This window comes from Acomys russatus, chromosome 17 (genome assembly GCF_903995435.1).
Source record: "Acomys russatus chromosome 17, mAcoRus1.1, whole genome shotgun sequence".
NCBI classification, from domain to species: Eukaryota; Metazoa; Chordata; class Mammalia; order Rodentia; family Muridae; genus Acomys; species Acomys russatus.
In genome coordinates, this window is record NC_067153.1 from 59,713,229 (window position 1) to 59,739,098 (window position 25,870).

Consider the following 25,870-nt stretch of genomic DNA (forward strand, 5'->3'; position numbering starts at 1 on the left):
GGAGCTGCAGCTGGCCCTCCAGGCCACAGACGTGGGACTGCGACAGTCATCACTCTGGCAGAAGGTGGCAGGCCCTGCTGCCTGTTTGTTACTAACAACCGTACATCATACCCACCTCACAGATGGGCAAATGAAGGCACAGAACAAAAATCAGAATGCTCAGGCTCGTTAGACCTGAGGTGTAATGTCCCTGGGCTGTCTCCTTGACAACGGCTTGGATCTCTCCTGGGAACAGCTGGCACAGGTCTCTGTGACCTCAGGCTGAGGAGGCCAGGGGGAGGTGGAGCATGTCAAGTCTGAGCCTGGCTGTGACACCCAGACACCCACAGGATGAGCGCCAACGTCCCCCCCCCCCCACTGCCTCCCCTCCTGACCTGCTGCTGTGAGCAGGCCTCTTCCAGAAACCCAAGAGTCCTGCTGCTTTGGAGTTTACTCTGCATCATCCTGGAGTGTGGGATGTTTCTTTCAGCTCAGACAATGGGTCTAGAGCTGCCAGGCTCCTAACAATGACAGCGGAGCGGGTAACATCCCTGCATGGAGTTCCCAGGCAGGTACTGAAGAGGCAGGGGAAAGAAAGAGTGGGCCTTAACCTCCACAGCATGTGTTGTGGGGTGAGGGTGGAGGTTGGGGGCTGGACACGAGACTCATCACCAAGGACAGATTATTCCTGTTTCCTGGGAATCGGCTAGACCTCCCTGTCCTCACCCTGTGTCTCCTCCCTTAACCCCCTTGAGGCCTCTGCTCAGCACAAAAGCCACCCAAGAGGATCAAGGGCAGATGGAGAGACCAGGGCTGGGGAAGAGGTAGGTAGAAGGTGCTAGCTGCAGCTGGACTCTCATAGGCTTTTTTTTTTTCTTTTCTGAGAGCCGATGGTCCCTTGGGTGCCTAGCACAACACTGGCGCCAACCCCACAACTTTCTGCTTCTGTGGAGCCCAGTCTGAGATGGCGGGGCTGCTTTTCTGCACCCGTGGATCAACCTCCTCCCCTGGCTTTCCCTGCTGCACGCCCAGGCTGTAGGACACACGTTATCTTTGTTACTTTATGGGAAACGGTGCAGCTCCACAGGGACCTCCACTCCAGGCCACAGCCCTGCCTACATCAGGCTGTTTATCTCAGATGTGAGGAGAGAAAGGCAGAGCTTCCCACCCTCTCCCAGGCAAGGCCCCACCCAGTGCACATACACGGAGCAGATGTGAGCTCTCTGGCCCCTGTGAAAAACAAGCCCTGCGCCTGGCGACCACCGAGAGGCACAGCTGCATGTGCAAAAAAAAAAAAAAAAAAAAAAAAAAAAGCCCGGTGGGAAAGCTCTCCACTGAACTGGAGTCCTGCACCTCCCAGCTCTCCTACCCACTCCAGGGCCTCAATGTCCCCCTTTCCCTTGGCCAGCTCAGTTCCACACCAAAGATCTCCATAGCCGACAGTCATCATGGGGGACAGCTGCCTCTACGCTGCCCACTCCAGGGCCTTGAGTCCGCTCCTCGGAGAGCCCTGCCCAGCTGTGGCTGGCCTCTCTGGACCTCTTGGCCCCACAGGCTCTGGCTTTCTCTGAAAGAAGTGCCTGCTGCAGCCCAGTGCTTCCTCATGGCTCCAGCTCCCGGGAGAGGCGGGACAGTTCCCGCTGGTTGTCGATGACTTTTAGCTGCTGGACGTAAGCCCGGGTGCTGGCTGGACTCCGGGTGCTCAGGGACTGCTCGGAACCTGAAAGAAAGGAGAGCCTTCAGAGAGGCACCATAGGCACTTCACCAAAGCTACCGTTGCCCTCTCCAGGGAGCAGCCTCTGCTCTCTCATGCCTACCCCGCCCCCTCATCTCCACTCCCCCTCCCACCTGGCTTCCTCTCAACACTAGTCTCCAGCCTATTGCTGTTGCATCCATCCCCACCATAGAGTCAGGAGAGCAGTGGCCGAGAAGAATCATCCCAGACCCCAGATCTCAGCATGATACCCCTTTTCTAGTTCAAAAGGAACTAAACAGGCTGGGTGTGGGGGAGCTTGTTCATAACCCCGAAGCTTCAGAAGCTGAGGCAGGAGGATGAAGAGTTTTAGGCTCTGTTTCAAACAACAACAACCAACCAAACAAAAAAAAATGGCCAGGTTTGGTGGCACATGCTTTGACTCCCAGCACCCAGGAGCAGATCTCTGGGGCCAGCCAGCCAGCCTCAGCTTCGTGGTAAGCTCCAGGCCAGTGGAACATTGTCTTACAAAAAAGAGAGAGTGGGTACCTGAGGAACACCACCCAAGGATTTTCTCTGACCACCACACACACACACGTGCACACATGTACATATGCATGGCATCCATTACTACACGTGTATACATGTGCATGCACACACAAATAAAAATAAAAAAAAAAAAGGAAACCTGAAAAAAAAAAGTTTACTGCAATATGTATGAAGCACATGAATGTGAAATAAGGCTTTTTTTTTTTTTTTAAGGGCACAGGATATGGCACAAGCTTAGAATCCCAGCCTGGGCTATGAGGCAAGACTGTCTCAAATATCAATCAATCACTAAATGAACAAAATATAAAATAAAAAGCAGAAGTAGGTAACTCAAAGTTCATCACAGTGGCTGCTGTAGGGAGAGAGAGGTGGCAGTGGACAGTGGAGAACCAGGTTATCATCTGAGTCCTACGAGGACTGAGCCAAAGGCTCAATATATTATCAGCACGGTTGCATCTGTGAACACAGGAAGGGCACTGTGATAGAAGCCATATGCTGTGACCATCCCTTAACCACATGCAACTCCCATCAGATAAATACATAGGCTGGAGTTAGCACGCAGGCTCCTCCTCCATCACTTCCTCTTTAACTTGGGCCAGCAGCTGGACCTGTCCCATACAGGTGTCAATGTACAGTCCGTAAGCACCTGTCCCTGTCCCTCCCCGGCTATGCCAACTACTATCAGAACCCCCCATCCCGGCTCTTACACGTGGAGATCCTTGATGCCTGGCTGTCCTCGTGGATGTGGGAAACTCGGCTTCTGAGTGGGGACAGAGGCACTGGGCAGAGTGAAAGGGAGGAGTCATCAGGGAGATGATCATGCAGGGCCTCCCTGGGAGCGCTGAGGGGCTCTCACCTGGGGGGCGGGGATCCCCTCTTACCAGTGCTATGACTCCGGCAGTGGTGAAGCATGCGCACAGCTCTGGCCATCATTCGCTGCGGACAACACAAGACATGAGAGCTGGCCCGTGGGCCCAGACTGTGGCCTGCATGTGGGAAGCTGGGAATGAGGCTCCCACTGAGCCATGTCCACAGGGACGGGGGGGGGGGGGGGTCTATAAAAGACAGGGTTATGGCTGCCTCAACCCAGCACAGCCAAATGCTCAAGGGGAATGAGACAGTAGCTGGAAGACAGAGATTGGGGAAGGCTAGGATGGGAAAAGGACTGGAAGGGGCTCTTATTGAACAGTGTCATGTTTGAGGCTGTCACCCCAGTGGCTAAATAGAAGGCGAACCCTCCCACATGCAGTGGAATAAGGCAGGAGCTATCTAACAATATTCAGTTTTATTTTATTTTATTTTATTTGAAACACGGTCTCTCTATAGCCTGTTCTTAACACACAGAATCCTTCTGTCTCAGCCTCCTGGGCATGCGGGCGTGCGTGCGTGCGTGCGTGCGTGCGTGCGTGCGTGCGTCCATGTGTGTGTTACTTGCATGCACCCCTGGGTTCGGGTTCTATCTATCAGCTGACTCTCACCCACCCCTGCCTCTTCTCAGGCAACTGTCATACTGCCAACCCACACTGGAAGTGGGAACCCACTTTCCACAAACTCACCATCTTCTCAAAGTTGATGAGGTTCTCTACGAGTGTGTGGTTTCCCTCATGGATGAAAGTCATGTCTGCAAAGGGATGACTTTGCTTATAGGTCCCCAAACTCCTTCCTCTCCTGCATCCCAGGAAGGGTGAGGGGCGAACAACAGGAGCGTAGGGCCCAGACCCACCCTCACTGCCCTCAGTCTCCTGCAGCCTCTGAGCCATGGCAAGTCCCTGATATCTCTTGGGGCATCAACCATGGCCTCCAACGCAGCCCTGCTAGGTTCTGGTCTTAATGCTTCTTTAAGCTTGTCAACTCCTAATTTAGCTCAGTGCTCCCTGCGTGTCAGCCCTTCAGCTGTCATCACCAGAGTGCACTGGGCCCAGGGGTGGAGGCAGGGCCCAGGAGTGGAGGCATGGAGGCGGGGCCCAGGGGTGGAGGCGGGGCCCAGGAGTGGAGGCGGGGCCCAGGAGTGGAGGCGGGGCCCAGGAGTGGCAGAGGACAGGGCAGGTCTTACCTTTGAGCAACAGAGGCATGAAGGGGATGACAGGGGGGGAGAGCTTGGTGAGTGCCAATCGATACACTCGGTGGTTCCACGAGGGGTCCTGTGAGGAGAAAAAGCTGCCCTGAGGGAGGCTTTTTTGCCCTGCACATGATGGCCCACCACAGACCCATCCTCACCTGGGTCCCAGGACACATCAGAGAAGCTCCAAGCCAGCTTCCCCTAATATAGGATCTCAATGAGGCAGGGTCTGTGTTAGACTAAAGCGCGATGAGGCCTGGCTTTCTCAGTTCCCAGGAACCCCAGGAAATCCTCATGGTGATTTATCACAGAGGCCTCATGGTTTCTGGGGAACCTCTCTCAGCCTTTCTCTCTGATGGGTGTGTTCCCCTGAATCCCTTGATCCCATGAAGTGACCAGATTTCTTGACAACCCCCAAGGCTGAAAACACCTTGCTGCTCTTCTCTTTAGAACACTACAAACCCTTTAAAAGTTCCAGGAAGCTCAGCCCCTGACTCATTCCTCACTTTTGTCTTACAAGTCTGGCCTGCAAGCCCTTGAAGGGTCCTGGAGGGGCCAGTGACAACTTCCATCCTGACACACAGTGGGACAACCTTCATCCTGACAGACACACAGTGGGACAGCCTCCATCCTGACACACAGTGGGACAACCTCCATCCTGACACACAGTGGGACAGCCTCCATCCTGACACACAGTGGGACAGCCTCCATCCTGACACACAGTGGGACAGCCTCCATCCTGACACACACACAGTGGGTCTTCTGCTCACAACTTCAAGGAACAAAAGATCTCAGTCTATCTTTGCTGTCATGCTTGGCCATCAGCCTGAACCCTTGGGCAGAGCAACTTCAGTCTGGCACCTCTAACTTCCTCCTGAATGTCAGACTCAGGACATCCCTGGGCCTGCTGTAGTCACATATCCAGGACAAATGTCCCCTATGTGAATAGCAATGGGTACAGGATGACACAAGGCCCCCATCACTATACCACACACCATCAGCCAGTTCCCACAAACACAGACCAGAGGGATCCAGGCCCTAGGCATGCACTGAAAACTATGAAGGGCCCAGAGGTGGGTCCCGAGAAAGTAGAAATGGTCCAAGCACTCACCAGCAGCCTCTCCAGGGTGGAGTACAGCTTCCTTACTTTATGGGGCAGATGCTGTGAAGATGAGACAGGTGAGGGGCCATGGCTGGGAAGAGAGAGCCACTCTACCACCACCCAGGAAGGCAGAGGCCTGGCCTTGGATCCTCCCGGGCACCTACCTCCCAGGTGTGGGCTAGGCGGCTGATGGCTGAGTTGCTGAGGCCAAACATGACCGCAAAGAAAGAGTTGAGATTCTTCTGTTCCTTGAGGCTGCAAGCACAAGACCCAGACACTCTCAGGGGAAACAGCCACATCCCCAGTGATGCTTTTGTAGGGTGAGTGAGTTAGGAGGCAAAGGCTCTGGGGACCCAGCAACAAAGGGAAGGCAGATTGGGTAACACAGCGGGCAGGGAACGGGGTTAAGAAATGGTGGCTGCAGGACTGGCCACACATCCCACTGCCCCACTGTACCCCATCATCTCCACACACACCCCAGCATTCCCAAGAAGCACTCACTGGGCAGCCAGCTTGATGAACTTCCGGAGCAGCTGAGCCCGGGGGCCAGGCACAGGGCAGAGACAGAGCTCCGTGGCCACCCAGTACTGCAGCTCGTTGAAGCGACGCATGAAGCGCTCCAGGTTCGCCGTGGTGACATCCCGCAGGTGCTGGGGGCCCAGTACATAATGGATGAGCTCCACCTGGACGAGGCAGAGGCCAGGTCAGCATGCTAGGCCTGGTGTCCCGCCCACACCCTCCTCCTCCTCCTCGGTGCTACCTCCTGCACCTGGTGGATCCTATTGAAGAGGCTCCAGTCGTGCTCTGTCAGCTGGCCTGCCAGGTCCTTGGCACTCACCAGGTCCAGCATCTCAGAGGAACCCAGAGTGGGTCCCAGCTGCTCCGGGTGTGGGGTCTGCAGGGGTAGAACGCTCAGGCATGAGGAGGAGGACCTGGGGCAAAGGCCCTGCCTGTGGTGAGGGTGACAGTGGAAAGACAGGGCACTTCGAAGTGGAGGGGTTTCTTGGGTCTGTGGCCACTGGAATGTGGGCTCCCCTGGGAGCCTGGGGGGGAGCACCATTGTTCTGATAGCTCTCTCATGCTGGAACTCTGGCCTGAGCCCCTGAGGGCCTGGAGTTGGTCCTTCTTTCTACCTTGGCATCTCCGGATGCTGAGACCAGGGCCTCCCTCTTCCCCGTGAAGCCTCAATAGCCAGAGCAAAACACCCCCCCTTCTCTGGGTCCCACCCCCCAGAAGCCACCCTGCCTCCCCCCAGGTCTGGCAACCTGCCTGTCCCTACCAGCTCGTGCACTTCCTGTGGGTCCACAACAAAGAGCCGTTCATTGAGCCCCAGGGATGTGGCCACACCACGGGCATCTGGCTGCAGGCCAACAACATCTGCGGAGACAGCAGGGCCCTGTGCTGAGGGGACGTGGCTGGGAGGGAAGCCAGGGACCGACCGGCTGGAGGCCCCGCATATCTGAGTTTTCTTCTTCCCGCAATGGCTAAATAGAGCCTCTACGCACACAGGTGTGTAGACGCTGCCTGCCGCACCGGCTCAGGGCAGCACCTGAGACTGGTCAGGTCTCAGGATAAGGCTTCTCCTTCCCTGACCCTCTGTTTCCTCCTTCATAAACTGAGGCCCGCAGGACTTACCTCAGCCACTTCCCAGGTCACTTTGATAAGCGTGGCTGGTGCAAGTAAAAGATGCGGATAAAAAAGCCCTCTGAAAAACTAGGAAATGTTGGCTTTCAGCAGCTGTGGACTGGCAATGCTTTGAGTCTTGCAGTCCCTTCAACAGTGGCTTCCAAAGTATGGCGTACAAGCCTATCCGTGCATCCAGAGAAAAAGCCAGCTCTTCTATTTTTCGTTTTCTCATCTATTTTGTATTTCTATTTTGTGTATAGCTTTATAATCACTTGTTGATTAAGTTATTTCTATATATAATTTAGGAGGATTTGTAATAAAGAGCTCCTTACTGGCATTGCTGTCTGAAAATGACTGCGACCACGGTAGGGTCTCCATAAAGGACTTTGGCCAGTGGTAACTCACCAGGTAACCAGCAGGGGGCAGTGCTTCCCAGAGCAGAGCACACAGGTGTGCTCCAGTGTGCTCACTCCAGGAAAGCAAGGGCTTTTCTCTTAGCCACCCCTGCCACAGTTGCCTGTTGGACCTATTTCCTGAGTGCTGGGCTCTGACCATCAGGCCCCAGTTGCACTGCTCAAGGACAGCAACAGCTTTTAACATGCTAAACTCTCGGGAAGCAGGTGCTGATAACCTAGGTGACAGTCTGGACAGAGACGTGTTAGACTCCTGGTTGCGTGCCTTCTGGGTATCTGCAGTCTTAACAGCTGCAGCAGACGCTCACAACAGCGCGATGATAACGCTCACTTGACAGACAAGGTGTAATCCTAGCACTTAACACATCGTGGCTACATAGCCGATCCTCCAAAATGTTTCCTATGAGGGCTGGGGAATGGCTCAGCAGTTAACCATGCTGGTTTCTCTTCCAGAGAACCTGGGGTCGATTCCCAGCACCCACTTGGTGGTTTACAACCACCTGTACCTCTAGTTTTGGGAGATCCAACACCTTCTTCTGGCCTTCATGGCAATCAAACACATGTGTGGCGCAGACCATACATTTAGGCAAAACACCAACACACATGGGGGAAAAAAAAACGATAAAAAAGAAACATTTTTTAAAAATGTTTGCAATGCTGGTTAGTTTGTCATCTTGGCCTAAGCCAGGCTTGTTTGGGAAGAGGAAACATCAACTGAGAAAATGTTTCAGTCAGGCTGGCCTGTAGCAAGTCTGTGGAGCACTTTCTTAATTAAATGATTGATCTGGGAGGCCCAGCCCACTGTGGGCAGTGCCACCCCAGGCAGGCGGTTCTGGGTTCTATAGGAGCAAGCCAAGGGGGGCAAGGCAGTGTGAGCAGCACTCCTCCAAGGCCTCTGCTTTGGTTCCTGCACCGAGTTTCTTCCCTTCACAGTGGGCTGTGGAGCTGTAAGGTGAAATGTACAGTTGCCTCCCCGGATTTCCTTCTACCGTGTTCTTTATTGCAAATCGGAAAGCAAACTGTGGGGTCTGCTGACTGGCTGGATGAGTGAGGACTGCCTAAAGTCCACTCAGTGACTGCATTTAGCCGAGGGGGAGGGGAGGCGAGACGGGGGTGTGGTGGGGAGAGCTCGGGTCTTCATGGCTGAAAAACGGGATAAAATGTCCTCTGGAGAGATAGCCATTAGGAATAAATGGATAAGTAAGAATGGCGCATGACAGTCAGCATTCTAAAAGCTTTGCTCGTTTCATTCTCACAAACCCTCTGGAAGGCATAGTATCTTACTATCTCTGTGTTACAAATGGGCTCAAAGACAGAGCTCCCACACCCTGGCCTGGGAGCCACAGCCAGTGAGAGGGCCAACCGAGAGCATTGCTTCTGAAGCTGCCAGAGGAGCTGTGGTAATAACCCTGACACCAATACAGGGCATGAGTGTGACGTTCTGAGTTCAAGGGTGTGGATGTGGATCTGAGGGTGCCCTCCCAGGAACAACTAACTCACCGCCTGCGGAGTTGACCTTCACCAGCACCTGCCCCTTGGTCCAGTGGTCCTCATGGGCCAGAGCCGCCATCACCTCCCTCACAGAGGCCGTCACAGGCAGCTGCAGGGTCAGCACCGAGTGGTCAGGTCTGCAGATGTCATATGGGACTGGAGAGGAGGAGGAGCTGAGCTGGGAGCGGGTGCCTGGTCTCCGCACCCCATGGGGAAGGAGCAGGGCCCTACTAGCTCAGCATCAAGAAGACTCCCATAGGCCAGAAAAGGAGAAGCAAAGAGCACAGGAGGTTGCTGCCCAGGCCCATTGGGGAGCCTGTGCCTAAGAAAGAAGCACAGGGTGCAGACCTGCTTGGCGATCATAGCAAAGGACCTGAGGAAGATCACATCCTGCCCCACATCCGTCTCGCCCCCCTCCCCCTCGCCCATTCCCCACCCCCCCATCCCAGAGCAACACCAGCTAGGCCAGGGAGACAGAGACAGCCAGCAATGCTGATGTCAGTCATCTATGCCTGGCTTGCTCAGTCACCCACCTTTGTCCCCAACTCGGATGGCACCAGTGCTGCTCGGGAGGGGCTCCTCCTGGCTAGAGAACCAAACAGGTGCATTTCGGGCCTGAGAGGAAAAAGGAATAAAGGATTCCAGAGCCCAGAGACGACATACAGGGAAGTAGAGGGTGGGGTGGGTGGGAGGGCCTTTGTCATCACCAGCAGGGACCTGCAAAGCATCCTACAGCCAGGGGCTTTGCTGGCCACAGGAGGGCAGGGAGCCAGGCTCAAGGAGACACAGAGGTCAAACGCAGGTCAGTCATCTGATGTGGGGGGGGGGGGGCTGTTTCAGCCACCTCCATAAACAGGGCCAGAGCTGTTCTGGGATAAAAATGCCTGGACCCAGTTTTTTGTTTACTCCTTCCCTCAGCTAGCGTTTGCAACAAAGTAGGCATTGTTTGGGGCACCTAAATATTCACAGTAGTTCTTGGAGGAAAAAAATATTTTTAATTCTCGTTTTATGCATGTGATAAATGAGGCTCAGAGAAGTTAAGTAATATGCCAGAGGTGACACGGTTGCTGCTACAGGGCCAGGGTAGAAACTTGCTGCACCCTCTCTGTGTGCCTCAAATGTCAGACAGCCTCCCTGAGGAGCTGCCCTAACTAACATGGGCTCCTCTTTCCAGACCTGGTACTTTCTCTCTGCCTCTAAACAGAGCTGGTCCCCTGCTCTCTCTGCCCCTTCCTGGACAGCTTCCTCAGAGTCCCCACAAGGACTGCAACCTGAACACAGACAGTGTTCAAACCGCTACCACCAGTGCCGGGTTCACCTTAAAGATACATCCTCACCATGACCCATTGCCCCAAAAGTACCGCACCCAGGGGTCCCCTCATCCTGCCTTCACTACTCAGTCCTTTCTGCAATTCGGAGCTCAGGCTCCTCCTTACTCCCCAGAGCTTGTCACTTTCTTCTGGGTTCTTCACTTAAATGGGTCCCCAGTGCACTCCCCTTACCCAGGAATATCTAGTCCCTACTGCAATCGTTCATCACCTCCAAACTCCCCCTCAGCCCTCAGGTACAGCCACTCACTTCCTCTAAGGCACCTAAGCAGAGCCACAGCGAGCCAGGGGCAGACAGTCACCATGGCCTGTCTGCTTTAATCTCTCAACAGTTCGTAGCTAGGATGTGAGAAGGGATGCTCTGGCCCCTTCAGGGCCTTCCTGGCCTCCTCCCCTGCCTCCAGGGCTGCCCCAGGCCCTCTCTGTCCTCGGCTCAGCTCCCTGGACACTTCTCTAAGCCCTCACGGGGTAAACCAGTGAGTCAGCTTTCGTCTGGGCTCCTCTGACTTCACAAATCAGGAGACTATTTCACAGCTCTGCTCCTTTAGTGCTTTAGTGACTTGTGAACTCACAAGCCAGGGGGCCCCTCCTGCCACACCATCCAGCGTTCAGCATAGTGTCTGACACGCTGGCCTGATTGACATTAACTCCTCAACATCAGTGTGTAAAACCAGTAAGTGGCCCCTTCATGACCACCCCCTGATGTCTGGATGGGATGTGACAGACAGGATCACACAACGCACCACAAATTCTGGGGTATGGAGAGGAGCGTGGCCTCAGACGAACAGAAAGGAAGAACAGTAGCAAGCAGGGTGAAGGGAACTCTGGGTATGAGAAGTTTGAGGCAATGAGTCAAGTTCCCTTAGCAAACAGTCTACAAGGTGAGAGTGCCTTGAAAAAGCCAAAGAGGACAACGGGGGGTGGGGGGGGTGCTCCAGATGGGAAGACGGGGGGGGCCCCCCTAGGGAACACACATTCTGTTTCTGTTCAGAACAAGAAGGATCTAAAAAGTTAAAAGAAAGGTCCTGTGGTGAGGCCAACTGCGGCTGTAGCGGAAGGAGCCAGTGAGAACCTCCGGCTTCCGGCTCTCCTGCAAGGCACCGGTCCCTATGACCGCCTTCCAGCTAACTTTCTTCCCAGCCCTTTCTCCTGCTGCTCTTCAACTGCCAGCTCCAGTCACAACTCCACATCCTCTCCGCAGCGCGAGCTGGGAGTGGGCTGGCCACCTGGAGGCCTGGGACAGGCCTTATTGGGTCATCTAAGCTCCTCCACCACCACCCACCAGTATCCCTTGGCTCTCAGACGAACCATAGGTCAAGGATGCTCTGGGTGATGGGGTTGGAGGGGCAGAGGGAAGACGCTGGGCCATGCAGAGGGGAAAACAAAAACAAAAACAAAAAACAAGAGGCAGGGCGGGCACCTTGATCTGAGGAGATGCATTCCCACAGCCATTCTCCAACCTGTAGAGAGGAATGAGAGAGGAGGTGAGAGGGCTGCTGAGGACCTCTGCGGCAGGACATGCTCAGGGCCAGTAGCTACAGTGGTCTGGATCCCATCTTGCCCGCCCGAGAAGTTCAGAGGAAGGTGCGGAGGAGTGTACACAGGGCAGAGGGCAAGATGCGCTTCTGTGATTTCTAGAGGCACGGGTGGGGAGAAGCAGGAAGGACAGACAAGCTCCTGGGCTGTGAATGAACTCTTGCACTTGAGCCCCAGTTGCTCCCACAGATGTCTTCAGAAGCAAGATATACACCCAAAGGAGTTGATGGGCAGGATTGGTGGACATGGGTACCACAGCCCACAGTAACTGGCCAACTGGAAGAGGCAAGCATGCAAGTGCGTTCAAGGTATAGACTGAGCAAATGGATGACTGTAGCATACATGGGAATGGAGTGAGGGCTGACAAGAACACCTAATGAGATAAACCGAGCTGCCTAGACTGAGGCCCCTGGATAGGCCAGCGTCAGCAGCCCAGCTTCCGCTGCACAAAGAAGACATATGAACTTCAGCCAGAGGGTCACCTGTGGTGCCGACGCCTCTCCGGACACTGTTCCCTCAGCAAGTTGCTAAGCCGGGCATCCCTGCTCACCAGGTCTGACAGTTTCTGTGAAGGGTCAAGACTTAGCACCTCGGGAGATGGCTGCAGCTGCGGCTTCACAGGCAGCCCAGCCAGCCCATCCGTACTCCTGGGTACCTGGAGGAAGCTGGTGGCCACGGGGTCCGAGTGGAGCATGGGGCCATACAGAGCCACCCACCGGCTGACTAACCGCAGGATCTGCTGCCTCTTGTTGCAGACGTAGGTGCTGCGTTCCTGCTCGCTGCCCCCGGCAGGCTCTGCTGGCTCCACATGGAAGGTGGGTACCAGTCAAGGGAGCCACGACATACTGCTGAGGCCACCCACCACACCTGAGCCGAGGACGGGCACCAGGGGCCGACCCGGGCACCGGGGAACGTCAGACAGCCACTTTGATAAGGATTCCTTCCCTCACCTCCACAAGCCATCTCATCCCCTACCCATATCATCCTGAGGCTGGAAGGATATTGGTGCAGGAGGGCAGCGAAGAGCTGCGTGCTGGGCATGAAGACACTGTGGGTCAGCAGGAAGTCACTGAGGAATGTCTCTGTTGGGGAGGGTTAGGGACGGAAAGGGACATCAGAAGCCAAATCATAGCACAGCCATATATGTGCGCAGCTGCAGCATACTCCCCCAAGTCCAGCACAAGCAAAGGAAGCAACGCTTAGCCCCTGTGACGGTGCTGCTCTCCACCCAAGCCAACTGCCTGCGTGGACCAATCTAGCACCTGGTAACTCAGAAAATGGGCAGAGTGTCTTCTGACCCTACCTGTTGGGTCATGAGCACTGGAATCTGGTCGCATAGCCTCCAACAGGAGTTCTAGGATCTTCTCTGGGGTGCCAGACATTACTGTATAGCTAGAGGAAAAAACAGGGCAGTCGCACATGCCCTTCCATCACCACCCCTCCCCAGACAGACATCACTAATTGATCATGCCTCCTGATCTGCCAGCCCTGTTCCATCTCAGGAGAGGGGACCACTGAGACTGCCGCCCAGTTCCTCAATGCCTCCCAATCCCAGATGGCCAGAGGACTGGCATGGAAAAGGAGCAAAGGCTGGGAAGTGGGAGAGGTATGGCTAAGCGCAGAGCAGTGTGGAGCTGGGTAAGGAAAGATATGGTAGGCTTGTTACCGGTTCCTGCCTGGGGTTGGGGGGCAGGAAGGGCCAGCACCCTGAGAAGTTCTCTCCAGAACCAACACCACTTTGCCGTGCTCTTCCAGCCTCATGGTTTTTGCTTCCACATCCTGGAGAAAGAGCCACACAGGTGCTCAACACACTAGGCTCCTCTTCAGAGCTCCTGTGCCACCTCCCTTCCAAACCTAGAGTCCTAGAGGCTCCTAAGGACCCTCGGCTCTTCTCCAGATCCACCTTTATCAGACCCCGCCCCCCAGGTTAGCCCCTCCACAGACCCAAACCCCACCCTCTATACCCTGCCAGTCTCTGGTCTCTCACACCAAACCTTGGGTGGCCACGCCCAGCCAGATCCCAAGTTTCCTTACAAGTTCTCTCTGACGCCAGTGACTCTTCCCCGTACCGCACTATGTCCTCACCACCCCTCCCAGCCCCCCACCCTATGGCACCTTAATGATACGGTTGAAGTCCTGCTTGTCCACACGCAGGAAGTGACAGTTATTTTCGCGAAGGATGATGGTAGCTGCCCGAGGTGCGTCGTTCACCAGAGCCAGCTGTCCAAAGTCATCTCCCTCATGCAGTGTGGTCACCAGGCCCTGAAGCCAGGACTCAGTCACAGGCCACCCCTGCCAGCCAGCCCTTGCTGGGAGGGACAGACTGAGACACACGCGTGGGATCAGCCTCATGACAGGGGTTATCAAAAGCAGTGTCCACGAGGATGCGAAGCATAAAGCACTGACACCTACTGCGGGGGCTGAGGGGGGATGGGGGGGGGTTGGAGGGAGGGCTTACCTTGCCGTGGGTTACCACATTGACAGATCCCTTCCAGATAATGTACCATGAGGTGCCCTTGTCCCCCTGGCTGAACACTGACAAAAGCACTAATCAGATGTGTCCCCTCCTGTCACCAACCACCGCCCCATGGCCCTGGACCCTGTGGCCGACCCAACTTACACACAGTCCCTGCCTTGCTGTGTGGTTCAAAGAGCAGAACAGCGGCTAATTCCCGCTTCACCTAGGGGTGGGAAAAAAAAAAAAAAGAAGGTCAACAGAGGCCACCTCGGGGAAAGAGGGACAAGGTGAGAGTCAGGGAAAATCCAAAGACAGAGCACTGGAGGACAGAGCTTTGGCTGGGCCACTTGTCCCTGGGATGTCCCTGGCAGAGACAAAGTAAGGGGAAAGAAATGGCCAATATTTAGTGTGAAAGCTAATGGTAAGAAATTAGGTGGAGAGACTGGGGAGACAGCTCAGTGGTTAAGAGCACTGGCTGTTCTTCCAGAGGACCTGGGTTCGGTTCCCAGCACCCAGGTGGCAACTCACAACCATCTGTAATGCCAGTTCTGGGGAATCCCATGTCCTATTCTAGATCCCACGGGCACCAGGCATGCATACTGTGCGAAGACATTTGTGTGGGCAAACATCCATATGCGTGAAATAACAAAATAACCTTAAAACTGTAATTTTAAAAAGAAGACATTAGGTGGAAATCTTCAAGGCATAAACAAAGGGGAGAAGATGACCCCTGCACACACACACACACACACACACACACACACACACACACACACACACACACCATGCAGCAATAGGAAGGAGTCTGGCTAAAGAGCAAGCCTGTGGTGTGTACTGACTGAGTTGGAGAGGTGGGCCACCGCCTTGATGTGCAGCAGTTCCTCAAAGATGAGTTCCAATTCTTCATCCGTCCGCTGACCAGGGCTGCAGGAGCAGAGGAAGCCTTGAGAACTGTGGCCCGGAGCCATGGAGGAGCCACCCCCACCTGCCTGCTGGAGTCTGGGGCCAGATGGCTAGTCCACAACTATCAGTCAATCCACTGTTATCAATACCGGGCTTTGTGGGTGAGCCCCAGGTCGGAGGCACTGCGCTAAACATCTTTCACGCATTATTTCATTTCATCCTCACGACGTTGACGTGAGCACTATTGTCCTCACTGGACAGAACAGGAAGCTTGCTGAAGAGGTCCAAGGTTACCCAGTGAGGAGCTGGTTGGGCTAGAATTTGAACCCTGACTTGCTTCTGTCCAAAACCCATACCCTCTGTCCCTGGGGAGGGTCTTTGGACCCTCTGGCCCAACACCCTCAGGACTAGAAGGAGAAACAGACTAGGATGGGGAGGCTGAGATCACACGGCCAGTCCAAGGTGGAATGAAAGCTGAGCTCAGGCTTCCCTTCCTTCTAGGTCCTTCCACCCCCCCCCCACCTCTATCCTCCAGCCCCTCCTCCCTCCCCAATGAATCTGAGAGCCTATGAGGACTGAACTGAAGGCTGTGTGAGAGCAGGATGGAGGGCAGGGCTCTCCACTCACGGCTTCCGGAGTGCTACAGTGAGCAGGGCATCCGGCCCTCGCTGGGAGAGTAGGGCCACTGCCTCCACAAGCTCCTCTTCCACGTCATGAGTTCCCACCGGCTCCGGCTGTGGTCCAGGGAACCTGTAGAATTGGGCATCTCGGTCCTGGAAGGTCCAATCGTGTTTCACTGGGGAGCCGAGGCATAGCAGAGAAGAGAAAATTAGGCCAGGTATTGGACTTAATTCTAGTACCATCACAATGTCTTATGCTAGCACTTCTCATCCTGCGGGTCGCCATCCTTTTGGGGGCCGCATATCAGATATCCTGCATATCAAATATTTATATTACAATTCATAACGACTGCAAAACTACAGTTATGAAGAGGCAGCTACATACTTTTATGGTTGGGAGGGTCACTACAACACGAGGATCTTATTAAAGGGTCGTGGCGTTAGGAAGGTTGAGAACCACTGCCTTAAAGCCTCTCCACGGCTCCAAACAGAGTCCACTCCCCAGGTCAGCCCCCCCTACCCCCCACCCAGCCCTAGTGCCCCATCTGAGCTCAGCTCACCGTGGCAAAGGGCACCCTCGTCCAGCAACACCTGGCATATGCCCACAGCTTGGCTCCGCGAATGGACCCCGAGCCCCAGAGCCAAGAGCCCATCCACCAGCTCGCGGCCAGAGCAGCACTGCCTGTGGGAAATGGAAAGAGTCCAGAGAATCAAAGTGGGGGTGAGACGGAACTCTATCCAAAGGAGCCACCTAGGCGCATGCCCAGTTCTTCCCCCACAAAGCACGGCCGGGACGGGATGTGTGGAGAGCAGGGAAGGGAAGATATCGGCAGGGTACATGTAAAGAGTAGGCTGGACCCCCGTTCTCCACTCACCTATAGAGTCGGAGATGGTATTTCCTATCTCGGATGAGAGTAGGGTGGGTGGCCAGGAGATGGCGACGCAGCAGCTTCCCTGCCTTGAGCACACGCTCTGTGGTGGCCTGGGGTGAAGGGAGGGCACCGCAAATTAGGCCCCCCGGACCCGGAAAGCCTGTTGGCCCCTCCCAGCTCTACCTTCCTCAGCTCATACCTGCTCCAGGCTCACTGTGAAGTCCAGGGACTCCTCACTGTTGTTAAGAGGTGTCTGAGGGTAGGAAGGAGAGTTTGCCCATCAGTGGAAGGCCTGTAAACTCAAGGAATGGGGCTCCTCCGGGTCCCACTCACTACTGCCCTTGCCAGAGTCTTGGCCCTAATCATCCACCCTTTATGCCACAAATAAACATGTGTTGCATGCCTGGTGTGCAAAACACCACCTCTTCCCCCACGCTGCTGCTCCTCCCGGAAGACATGTTTTCCCACTCTAGTGTGGTGCACACGAGAGCCCCAAGGTCCTTAATCTATGCACCCATGTGCTCAGACTACCAAGCAAATAGGCCCTGTGTGTGTGGCTGGTTGGAGGTGGAGCTGGAGGAAGTTTGAAAGACATGATAAAAAATTCCTAAGAGGCCTGGGAACACTAGCTCCCAGCTTGACCCCAAACTCAGGTCTACTAGGCCCAACAACAAGGCTGTCTCTGAAGGCCTGTGACTCACTTAATGAAAACACAAACCCTGGACGTAGGCTCTGTACTAATGGTGTGACCCTGAAGGAAATATTTTTTATGTACAAAAATCTCTAAAGCATAAATCAAAGCACTTTGCCGGCTTTCAGAAGGCCCCCGTGAGTTGATGTAGACTGCATGTTTAACCATTGCCGCGTGTATGGCTATACATACGTTAGCTTCCATTATTCAGTGAGGCACGGGAGGGCCTCACAGGAGGGCCTGCAGCTGGAAGGCTTGCTTCTTTCTAGGTGATACTGCAAGCTACACCCCCGTAAGGGTCAGTGAGGCTTTGGCAGCGCAGACGGCTGGTTTACTATAGAAACATTGCCTAACAAGGCACTTGGTAGCAATGTCACCACCAGGGACTCTGGGGGCATGTGTGCCCTGGCATATCAGCCACGAAGGCCCCTCGCAACCCTCTTTTCCAACCATCTGAAAATGGAGAGTTTGTGAACAGGCTGCCCTGCTCTCTACTAGCCCTCCCCAGGCTTGCTTTACAGCCCACAGAGCACAGCCACTTCCCCGATAGCACCACAGCCTAGGTGTGGTAGGCAGAGCAGAGATGATCTGTTCCCTTGTGACCGACTGTCAGAGGAACAAGACTTGAGGTGAATTCACGCGCCCCACATAATGCAGCCACAAACTGCACAGGGCTGCCAGCCAGCCATGGGTAAACTGGAGCGCCCACCCAAAGTGCTCTCAATACCAGTCCCATGCCACCCATCACATCTACCTACACTCAAGGACCCAGAAAAGCATTGGCTAGAGCTCCGAGAACCAAGTCCTCTCCCCGAGACTGGCAGGTCCTAGGCACAGGCATTTTCTCACTATATCCAGACAGAGGCCTGAGGTCTAGCATGGGTGCCTAGCCCACCCTGGGGTAGAAGTCACTAGGTGTCCCAAGGGTATCCCTGCCCGGGTCATGGGGCCCAGGCCAGTGCCAGACACACAGCCCTAGAGACTTAAGGACAGGAAATGAGGAGGAGTCAGGAAGGGAGGAAGGTCAGGAATGCTATCCAGCCAGGCCCTGTGTTGGAACAAACAGTGCCCGAGTGCTAATGACTTCTTGTTATTCATGTCAAAATGCCCAAGTCACCCTAGTTCCTGCCCCAGCTCCTTTTGTTGCCCACAGCCCAGGCTGTAGCCCAGGCTCCATTGTTGTTGTTAGATTGTGTGTGTGTGTGTGTGTGTGTGTGTGTGTGTTCATGCTCTTGGGTTCATAGAAGAGGATGTCAGATTCCCTGGAACTGGAGTTACATACAGGTAGTTGTGACACTGTTGCTGGGGACCACATTTGGGGCCACTGCAAGATCAGCAAATGTTCTTTTCCACAAGACCACCTCTTCAGCCCCTGGTTTGGGGTCGGTTTCATTTTGTTTGATTGTTTTGGTTTTTGAAGATGCAGTCCAGGCTGAAGTCACTAAGTAGCTGAGGTCGACCTTGAACATCTGATCGGCTGGCCTCACTTAGGATGTCAGGGCTCCAGGCATGCTAAGCAAGCACTCTAGCAGCTGAGCGACATGCCTAGCCCACCCTTCCTGGAATTATCCTGACCTAGGAGGCCACATGACCAAGCTGGTCACTTCCTGCCTCCTGCCCTACCCCAAGGGATGGGCACGGGAGTCTTAACAGTGGCCTGAGAAATGCAACCACACGGCATTTTATTTTGCTAAAGAAAGCTGAATTCAAGAGAGCCAAATTCACTGCCTAGGGTCACACAGTTGCTCAGAAAGGGAAGATCCTAGGTGTCGCCAGCCACTGGCACCGTATGAAGCAGGTGTTTGCATTCTATTTCACAGCCAGGAGAAAAAAAAAAGTCACATAACCTACCCTACCAGGGGGCTAACAGGATTCACACCCGAGCTTTCTGCCTCAGCCCTACTATCTCTCCAGTTCAGCTCCTGGACTTCCTCAGAGCTGGTCACAGCCATAGAAGGCAGAACAGGGGACAGGCTTGTGAGCACAGCCCGGCTGTGCCCCTGCAATGCTTCCACAAACAGGAACCTTCGCAATGGGCAGGGAAAGGACGGTTAATGAACAGCAGTGGGCACGCGTGTGGCCTCCAGATGCCTGGGTTCAAGTGCAGGTTTCTGAATGGCAGCCAGGGTGTGGAAGCTAAGGCTGACTTAAGCTCCCAGTAGTCGAGCTTCTTGCCTGTGAAGCGGATTGATAATAATGGTACCTGCCCCAGAGAGTTATTATCGTATTATTTAAATAGGTCAATAATCTCGAGCCCCTGGAATGGTGCCTGCTCCACAGTAACTACTTGGAAAATGTCAATGCAATAACCCAGATTTTTTTTTTTTTTTTCTGTGCCTCTCTGTGTAGCCTTGGCTGTCCTGAATGCACTTTATAAAACCAGGCTGGCCTCGAACTCACAGAGATCCACCAGCCTCTCCCTCCTGAGTGCTGGAATTATAACCCAGCTTTTCTTTCTTTCTTCCTTCCTTCCTTCCTTCCTTCCTTTTTTTCCAAGACAGGGTTTCTCTGTGTAATAGCCCTGGCTCTCCTGGAACTCTCTTTGTAGACAACACTGGCCTCGAACTCACAGATCCACCTGCCTCTGCCTCCTGAGTGCTGGGATTAAAGGCATGCGCTACCACGCCTGACCCCAGATTTCTTATTTCTTCCTTTTTTTTTTTTTTTTTTTTTTTTTTTTAGTTTTTCATGACAGAGTTCTCTGTGTAGCTCTGGCTGTCCTGGAACTCACTCTATAGACCAGGCTGACCTCGAATTCAGAGATCTGCTTGCCTCTGCCTCCCAGGTGCTGGGACTCAAGTCATGCTCCACTCTGCCCGCTGCTCTCTCGTATCTTATTTGTACCTATCTACTGCCTTGACATATGGGCCTGGGACAGAAAAAAAAGAGGAGGTGCTGGCTGTAGCCTGATGGCCGGCCCCACCCTCATTTCCTGCCACTAAGTGTCACAGCTTGGCTGGCAGGACAGCCAGGGAGCCAGACATCGTGGGGACCCATCAGACCAGTTCCTTTGGTTGTGGCTAAGGTCCTAGGCCAGGTTGTGCATGGAGCAGGGACACAGAGGAGGGTCAGAACCAGTTTGTAGATAGGGCCTTGGGTACAAACCCCAGCTCAGCCACTCAGCAGCTGGGCAGCTCTTGCTCTGACGCTTGACTGACCTCTCTGTGCCTCCCTTGTCACAGCGTAAGAAGAGACCATTAGGGCTGCCACCCGCCACCCCCCAGACTGCTGTGAAACATATTTAGGCAAACAGGAAGCTGTTATATGGGACATGGGACACAAGTATTGTGACTCTTAGCCACTCTCATCATTTGGATGGATTTGCTGAGAATTGAGCCAATTTCCCTCAAAAACTGTCAAGCATTCCAGGCTTGCTTGAGCCTGTGGAGCCTACGCAAAGTCACCCTGATCTTTCTTCTGCTCCTACATGTACTAACCAAACCTCGTCGCTCCCTCATATTTTTCAAAGGTGTTTGTTCTTCACCCCAGTGCTATACCACCTAAGCCATGGTCAGAAAGTTTCCCTTGATGTACCCTGCTTTGACTTCCTCTTGGCCTGCTCTCTCACGAGCTCTTCTCCTAAAGAGGTAGGTGCAGCCCGAATCACCCAGCCCTGTCTTCGCCGCCTCTGGGCGCTCTCTCTTTCTTCACCCTGGGCACGCACATGCCGTGCTGACACCGGTTCCCTCACAGGAACACTTCATGAGCCATAAGAGTCCAGAAGTGCAGCCTCCAAGGGGGTCAGAGAGCTCCTTAAACACAGGCACAATAGACAGGACCTACCTCATTCCACCCCTCAAGAATGAACATGGTACAGAGATGGAGGAGGGTCAGTGGTCTCTAGCCCTAAAAATCTAAACACTTTAGTCACCAGCCTTCCCCCTTGCCCCCTCTACCTGGCAGAGGAGGGCCTTGTTTCTGAACCTTTGGCCCCTTTTCCACTCTACCTTTGTGTTTCCAGCCTCCCTTACAAGTTGACCCTTCCTTTCCGAGGTCTTAGGGTTCTCGAGAGGGAGACTGGCGGGCGCGGGGCGGGCGACTTCCTCCACTCTCTCCGGGACTGCGGATCCCAAGAGATTTCCCCAGTGACCTCATTGTCCTGGTAACTGACCTTCTCCCACCCCCCACCTAGCTTCTCCAAACTGGGAAGGGGACAGGAAATGCACAAGTAATTATAGCCTGAAAGGGAAGGCAGGAGGGCGGGTTCCAGGCAGCTAGATCCCAGCAGGAGTTACCTTGGTGACCCAGAGCCAGGGTAGAGATGTGGGGTCAGACCAGCCCCCTCAACTCCCATTCCTATTAGAAAAAGCCAGGGACAAGGACAGAGGGATAAGCGGGGACTCAACTCCAGTGCAGAGGGTCTGCCCCTGTAGGCCTCCTTGGGGCTTTCTCAACCCAGCCCCTATATTAGAAATGGATATAGAGTTTGGACCACCAGATAGGAAAAAAGGAGACAGTGGTGATTTGTCACTCACTCCTGTTTTCTCTCCACCACCCACTCAGTTTCCTCTGCCCCCTACAAATACACATGCCTGGCCCTTCCCACTGGCTGCCTTCAGCAGTCATCCGTCTCTGCTCTGAAATCTCTTCAGTACCCGGATGGCCAGGTGCCAAGCTTTATCCACACAAATGTTTCACCCCAGGAGGGGGAAGAAAAGAAAACAGGAAAAAAAAAAAAAAAAACACAACACACACACACAAAAAAAACAAAAACAAAAAAAAACCCAACAACCAGATTCAGCCTAGTTCAATTGTTCCCTAAAGGAGCCCGTTGCCACGGTGATGTGTCAAGAACAGTAACCAAGCTAATTTCACCCCCCACCCCCCGCTTGACCTGGCCCCACATCTCCCACTGCCACACAGAAAGAATCCACAACACATAAGTCAATGCCTGGCACCCGGAGGTAGGTGATGGATACATGATAAAAACCCTTTCTTGCTCACAGGAGGCTGAATGGGGCAGCCCAGCCCGCCGTGCACACGGGTCATACAGACTCTAGTTGTGTGAGCAGCCACACACACCGTCACCAAAGTTTCCTGCCTTGTATCCACCCAAATGTATTTGCCCCGGAGCAAGCTGGTTGACCCTTCGGCAGTACAGTCCAGATTCTTTCAGGCCTGGCCTAGCCTGGACGGGGAAGGGTACTCACCCAGCGAAGTCCCTGGATGCAGCTGGGGCGCCGGTGCTCGAACACCAGCTGGTAAGAGCAGCACCGGGGACGGTGCATCCTCTTCAGCACCATATTGAGCAGCGTGCCCTCTGGAACGACGTCAGGGAGACCTCCCACCTGAGGTGCCCCCACAGCTGGACTCTCCACCACAGCAGGGCCCACCTGCCAGTGGTTCTCACCTGGCCAGCTGACCTGTGGGGTGAGGAGAAAAGTGGACAGCCATCAGCCGGAGCTGGACCTCCCCACTACCACCCCCGGCGGAGCGTCCTCTGGACTTGGACTGCTCAGGCGGAGGTGCGGCTGCCCTGCCAGGAGCCGGGGGAGGGACAGGAAGACCTGCCCCGGGTCCTGCTGGCTTGGCGCACCTAGGGGTCCCCGGCTGAATCACAAAGACGAGACCGTTCTCAATCTTCACGGGAATTCTGCCCCATCTCACTACCCATGTCTTGAAGGCATGGCCACCTTTCCCGGCTTGAGGCTGTACACGCACACTAGATCCAGAAACAGCTTTTCCTCAAACTCTCCTCCCTACCACCCTCTCCCACCCAAATTCCCCACGTGTCGGCTTCCTCTCCCGCCCTTTCCAGCAGCTTTCCTTGGCCCTGACCCCGGCCCCACCTTACCCACCTTCATGTTTCGTCTCCAGTTCACACTGCGGTACACTCTTTAGCAAGAGCCTGGAGAATCCCTAGTGCGCTCCAGGGCAGCTCCGCCCGGGAATCCTAGAGGGGTATGAATGTGAGTCCCCGGAGGCAGAGAAAGGCCAGTTTCCAGCAGGACAGGTTGCAGGGCTAGGCAGATAGGGCTCGTCGTACTGGGTGAGTAGAGGGCTGGGGGGCGGGGGTGAGCCCCCAACCCCTCCCCCAAAGACTAAAAACTCCGAGCCTCCGCCTCGGTCCTAGATGTAAGAGCCAGTTGGCACAGGGCGTTCAAGCGAAGCTGCAGCTGGCATTGGTCCGGACGGGAGCTGTCACACCCCCTGCGCTGCCCGCCCCTTCCCCTCCCCGGGACATGCTGAGGGGGCGGGGAGCAGGCACGGGCTTTACGGTAGGAGTGGGCATAGGGGAAGGGGTAGGCCCAGCAGCTGCTTAGGTTCAGGCTCCCGACCCAAAGCTCCAACGAATGTATGCCCCTGTCTCTGTGCCGGCGGCGGGTTAGAGGTGGTGATGGCTGCACCCGCCGCCACGTGGCCAAGAGAAGAAATGCAAACAAGGAAACTATGGACGGGGGAGGGAGTGAGTCATGGCGGCCCCACCCGAGAGGGAAATCCGGGCTGGGACCGCTTCCTGACCAGGGGCGTCCGCAGGGTCTCCTGCAGTCCAGGGCTGGATCTGGGCAGCCTTCCCATGGGGGAATCCCGCTGCCTGGCTTCCACCTTTGCCCTCCCAATCGCACACACTGGCGCGGGTGGGGAAATTAAGGCTGGAGGGGAGAGACTGCATTCCAGATGGAGAGAGGGACAGTGGATGGCTTGGCTGTGCCGGGGCTTGGATTTGTGGCCGAGTTTCGAAGACTGGCTGATCTCTGGGGACCCACGTCTCCCCCTTACCAGTGCTCCCCTGTGCCGGGCTGGGTGAAGGCAGAGGCCCCATACTTCCTTGGGCCTTATTTTCGCCGCTGCACAGATTGCGGGCACTTCGTCACACTTGCTCCTGCTGTCTAGTGGACAGAGACTGACCTGGGACAGCGATTTCCGTAGCGTCCGGTAATTGCTCCGGACATTAATGAGAGTTTAGAAGGCATGGATCACGGCCCCAGCGTTCTAGGGCTCTCTAGCCCTTTCTCTTCTCTTTCCCACTACCATTAAACCTAGAAAGGGGAGGTAGGGCTAAATATAGCCATTTCCACCCAGAACTGATTTCTTGATGGCACAATTCTTGTTTGTTTTGTTTTGCTTTTATTTTGAGACAGGGGTTCTTTGTGTAGCCTTGGCTGTCCTGGACTCAGTTTTTTTGTAGACCAAGCTGTCCTCGAACTCACAGAGATCCGCTCGCTTCTACCTCCCTGAGTGCTAGGATTACAGGCGTGAGCCACCGGCATGAGATGGAAAAGCTGTATTTTGAATAAACACTCCAAGCCATCTGTGGTGCCCACCCTTCGAGACACACTGGTGAGGATTTTAGCACTCCTCTGAGGAAAGGGAGGAACCCGGAAGGAGTCTGGCTTCCAACTTAAGTTGCTAAAGCTTGGAAGAATAGCTTGGATACTTGGCCTGAAAGGACAGGAGATGGGTAGTCTCCGGCGTACTTGGGGGAAAGAACCAGAGTTGGGAATGGAGTAGTGGTGGGCCCTCAGGATGGTAGCTGTGGCCTAGAAGGTCTTGTAAAAGAGTTTCCTGAAGCTAACTGTGGGAAGGGGGGCCCCGGGGGGGGCACGACATGGTATATTTTTTATTCTTGCTGCCCGCTTAGGGTAGGTGGAAAAGATGCTGAGAGATGAAGCAAGGCACCGATCGATCACCTGTTGATGCAGCCACAAACCTACCCATGTTGTCTGGTTGTACTTCGCTCCCAGGAAGTCCTGTATAGGCTCTCTGCACTGTAGTTTTTCTCTAGACAGCAATGCCTAGAGAGGGTACTAAGACACAAGGAGAGACAGTGCGTGTGTGGCAGCCAGGGCCAGGCATGGCGTGGCAGTTAAAATTCATTATCCATCTGATAGGATTTAAAGTCACCTTAGGAGAACCTCTGGGCACCTGTGAGGTGTTTTCAGAGATAAGACTCACCTTGAGGGCTGGAGAGATGGCTCAGTGGTCAAGAGCACTGCCTGTTCTTCCAAATGTCCTAAGTTCAATTCCCAGCAACCACATGGCGCGGCTCACAACCACCTGTAATGAGATCTGGTGCCCTCTGCTGGCCTACAGGTGTACATGCAGACAGAACACTGTCTACATAATCATAAATAAATAAAACTTAAAAAAAAAAAAGACCTACCTTGAATGAGGGCTGCACTGTCCCGACAACCAGGCAGGGTCTAAATGTCCCTGAATGAAGAGTAAGCTGAGCACCGTTCACCCTTCCCGGTGTGACCAGCTGCCTAGCGCTCCTGTTGCCTTACCTTCTCCTCAATGGACGGCACCTCCAGACCGTGGCTCAAAACAAGCCCTTCCTTAAGTTGCTTTTTGTTTGTCAAGGCAGCAAGAAAAGTAGGACAGGGGCTGGGGAGATGGCTCAGAGGTTAAGAGCACTGTCTGCTCTTCCAGAGGTCCTGAATTCAATTCCCAGCAACCACATGGTGGCTCACAACCATCTGTAATGTGATCTGATGCCCTCTTCTGACCTGCAGGTATTACATGGAGGCAGAACACTGTATGCTTAATAATAAATAAATAAATCTTTTAAAAAAGAAAAGAAAAGAAAAGTAGGACAGAGGAAGTGCC

At 54.4% G+C, this 25,870-nt stretch overlaps 1 protein-coding gene across 1 annotated transcript; it reads right to left on the minus strand.

The window, feature by feature from the left end:
• Positions 1–1,280: 1,280 nt before the first annotated feature.
• On the minus strand, positions 1,281–23,900 carry Rapgef3 (Rap guanine nucleotide exchange factor 3). The gene is made up of 28 exons (XM_051160297.1): positions 23,119–23,900; positions 22,471–22,683; positions 16,829–16,882; positions 16,633–16,739; positions 16,318–16,439; positions 15,765–15,933; positions 15,074–15,158; positions 14,397–14,457; positions 14,235–14,311; positions 13,892–14,038; positions 13,443–13,555; positions 13,080–13,168; positions 12,780–12,858; positions 12,432–12,591; positions 12,259–12,341; positions 11,661–11,700; positions 9,446–9,527; positions 8,922–9,068; positions 6,662–6,759; positions 6,152–6,277; positions 5,884–6,065; positions 5,547–5,637; positions 5,392–5,442; positions 4,275–4,362; positions 3,778–3,842; positions 3,103–3,157; positions 2,929–3,000; positions 1,281–1,699 (listed from the first exon to the last, which is right to left on the minus strand). Exons 1-28 carry the CDS (start codon positions 23,122–23,124, stop codon positions 1,581–1,583), a joined length of 2,781 nt encoding a protein of 926 aa, XP_051016254.1. The 5' UTR covers positions 23,125–23,900; the 3' UTR covers positions 1,281–1,580.
• Positions 23,901–25,870: the final 1,970 nt, after the last annotated feature.

Excerpts from the sequence above, each read along its gene's own strand:
- Rapgef3 (XM_051160297.1), bottom strand. Across the intron at positions 14,312-14,396 it reads CAGCAAGGCAGGGACTGTGT|TGTTCAGCCAGGGGGACAAG; the intron begins GTAAGTTGGGTC and ends TGCTTTTGTCAG. Across the intron at positions 3,843-4,274 it reads CATGCCTCTGTTGCTCAAAG|ACATGACTTTCATCCATGAG; the intron begins GTAAGACCTGCC and ends ATCCCTTTGCAG.